Here is a 2557-nt window from a genome sequence, read left to right as displayed (position 1 = left end):
AGTCGCCTATAATCAATACATACTCTCCATTTATTGGCAACTCTGGTGGGAACCACCTCATTCTCTTGGTTCTGCACAACAGTGATCCCAGTTCTTAGGCACCACTTGGACAGGTGAAATCCATGTACTATCAGAAATGGGGTAGATGATACCAGTCATCAGTAGCTTGGTCACCTCCTTCTTTACTACATCAAGAATGGTAGGGTTGAGTCTTCTTTGGGACTCTCTCACTGGTCTAGACTCATCCTCTAAGTGAATCCTGTGCATACATATAGCTGGACTGATTCCAGGAATGTCAGTCAAGGTTCAACCAATGGCTTTCCTATGCACCTTTAGGACATGCAGCAGCTTCTTCTCCTGGTCCTCCAGAAGGTTGCTGGAAATAATCACTGGGAACCTCTGCTCTGCGTCCAGATAGGCATATTTAAGATGGTTTGGCAGAGGACTCAACTTTAATGAAGGCGGCTACTGAATAAATGATAATGGAGGCTGTGGAGTTGCAGTAGCCATGGATATAACAGAATTTGGACCTATACCTGCAACAGAAGGTAGAACAATAGAAGATATGACAGTATCAATCTCAGCACAAATAGAACATATGCCACTATTACAAGTGCAGCCTAGTAAAACATCAAAATCAAAATCTAAAAACTGAGACAAATCAAAATCTGAATCCAAATCTATATCAACATCAATATCAGAACCTATAACATCAATATCATCATCAAAATCAACATTTCTATCTACTATATCAACTAGAAAAATAGAATAATCAGAACAATCAGAAATCATAGAAGGGCTCTCAGCTGCATGTCTCATGGCATCAAAAATATTGAAATGAATTGTGTCATCTCCAAACTCCATAGACAATTTGCCTGTATGAACATCAATCTTGGTCTTCGCAATAATAAAAAATGGTCTATGCAGAATCAAAGTTGAGTTCTCATCACGCATATCAAGAATGTAAAAATCAGCTGGAAAAATCAATTGGTTAACTTTTACCAACACGTCTTTAAGCACTCCCAAAGGCTGAGCTGTGCTTCAGTTTGCTAATTGAATGATCACATTGGTTGGTTTCAAGTCTCCCAAATGCAACATTGTATACACAGCTGATGACATGACATTGATAGAAGCTCCCAGATCTAGCAAAGCACTAGCAAAAGAGGATTCTCCAATTGTGCAAGGAATGGAGAATGTTCTTGGATCACCACATTTCTGTGGAAGGCTAGACCGAGACAAGGATGAAACTGTCTGGACTTTCCTCTTTTTCAAATTCCTCTTATAAGTACAAAGCTCCTTCAAGAATTTTGCATACCGAGGAATCTGTTTAATAGACATTCAGCAACTCTTGATCAATTTCTACTCTTTTTGATTTAGAAGCTCTGGATGGAAAAGGAAGGGGAATCTGCTGCTGCTGCATAGAATTGTCTAGGACTCCCTCTTCACTTCCACTACCTTCACTGGACTTCACACATTTATCAAAAACTATTTTGGTTTGCACTAAATAATTGGTCAGTTCCTTGCCACTTCTCAGAGTAATAGTACTCACATTACCTTTAGGATTAACCACAGGCTGAGAAGGAAGTGCTCCAGACCCTTGTTGCTGCAAATTATTCACTGAGGTAGCTAGTTGTCCAATTTGGGTCTATAAGTCTTGAATGGTGGCTGAAACGTTCTGCTGAAACTGCAGACTCTGAGTGGCCATCTGGCTGATCAACTCCTCCAAGGAAGGTCCATTACTTGGCTACGCAGGAGGCTGTTGTTGAGCTTGGTTTTGCTATGCAGGCTGCTGTCTCAAAGGAGGGGGCAAATACTTTGGTTGCTCCATAGAGTGATGTACTAGCTGTTGGTATTGAGGATGTGCAGGCTGCTGTTGCTGGTGATAAGTATACTTCTGCTGCTGTTGTGGTGTTGGCCCTGGACCATACCTTAGATTGGGATAATTTCTCCACTCTGGATTATATATAGGGGAGAAAGGATTACACTGCTTCTGAGACTGTTGTTGGTGGTGCTCTGATAAGGAGGGTGTATGCCTTCTACCAAATGAGAAGATTGTGATGTCTCCTACAGCTAAGGACAAGAATCTGTATAATGATCACCTACAGAAATACCACATGTTTGCTGGATCTGTGGCACTGCCTGGCCCATGGCCATTTGCCTCACCAAGAAAGTTAATTCAGTGAGCTTATTTTCCAGCCTTTGGTTATCAACTGCAACAACACTGCTTGTAGTTGCCCCATGTACAACTCTCGTGGTCATGTTTCTATAACTGAATTGTTAAGAATTTTTTGCCATGTTGGAGATCAAATACCTTGCATTGTAGGAGTTTTATCCACCAAAGCACCTCCACTAGCTGCATCAATCATTCTGCCCTCCATAGGCATCAACCCTTCATAGAAGTATTGAATCAACAACTGCTCATTTATCTGATGATTTGGACAGGTTGAACAAAGTTTGTTGAACCTCTCCTAGTACTCATATAAACTCTCTCCTTGTAGCAGTCTAATGCCACTAATTTCTTTATGATGAATTCACTTTTTATTATATTTTTACTTAC

The 2557-nt window shown here is 40.7% G+C and overlaps 1 protein-coding gene across 1 annotated transcript; it reads right to left on the bottom strand.

Annotated features, from left to right (window-relative positions):
• Positions 1-1041: 1041 nt before the first annotated feature.
• LOC113855536 lies at positions 1042-2259 on the bottom strand. The gene is made up of 4 exons (XM_027487176.1): positions 2112-2259; positions 1841-2070; positions 1364-1603; positions 1042-1323 (listed from the first exon to the last, which is right to left on the bottom strand). The coding sequence occupies exons 1-4, from the start codon at positions 2257-2259 to the stop codon at positions 1042-1044; spliced, it is 900 nt and encodes a 299-aa protein (XP_027342977.1).
• Between the last annotated feature and the right edge of the window lie 298 nt (positions 2260-2557).

Source organism: Abrus precatorius, unplaced genomic scaffold (assembly GCF_003935025.1).
Source record: "Abrus precatorius isolate BTA unplaced genomic scaffold, Abrus_2018 Scaffold11, whole genome shotgun sequence".
In the NCBI taxonomy this organism is placed as follows: Eukaryota; Viridiplantae; Streptophyta; class Magnoliopsida; order Fabales; family Fabaceae; genus Abrus; species Abrus precatorius.
This window is presented reverse-complemented; position numbering and strand designations above follow the sequence as displayed.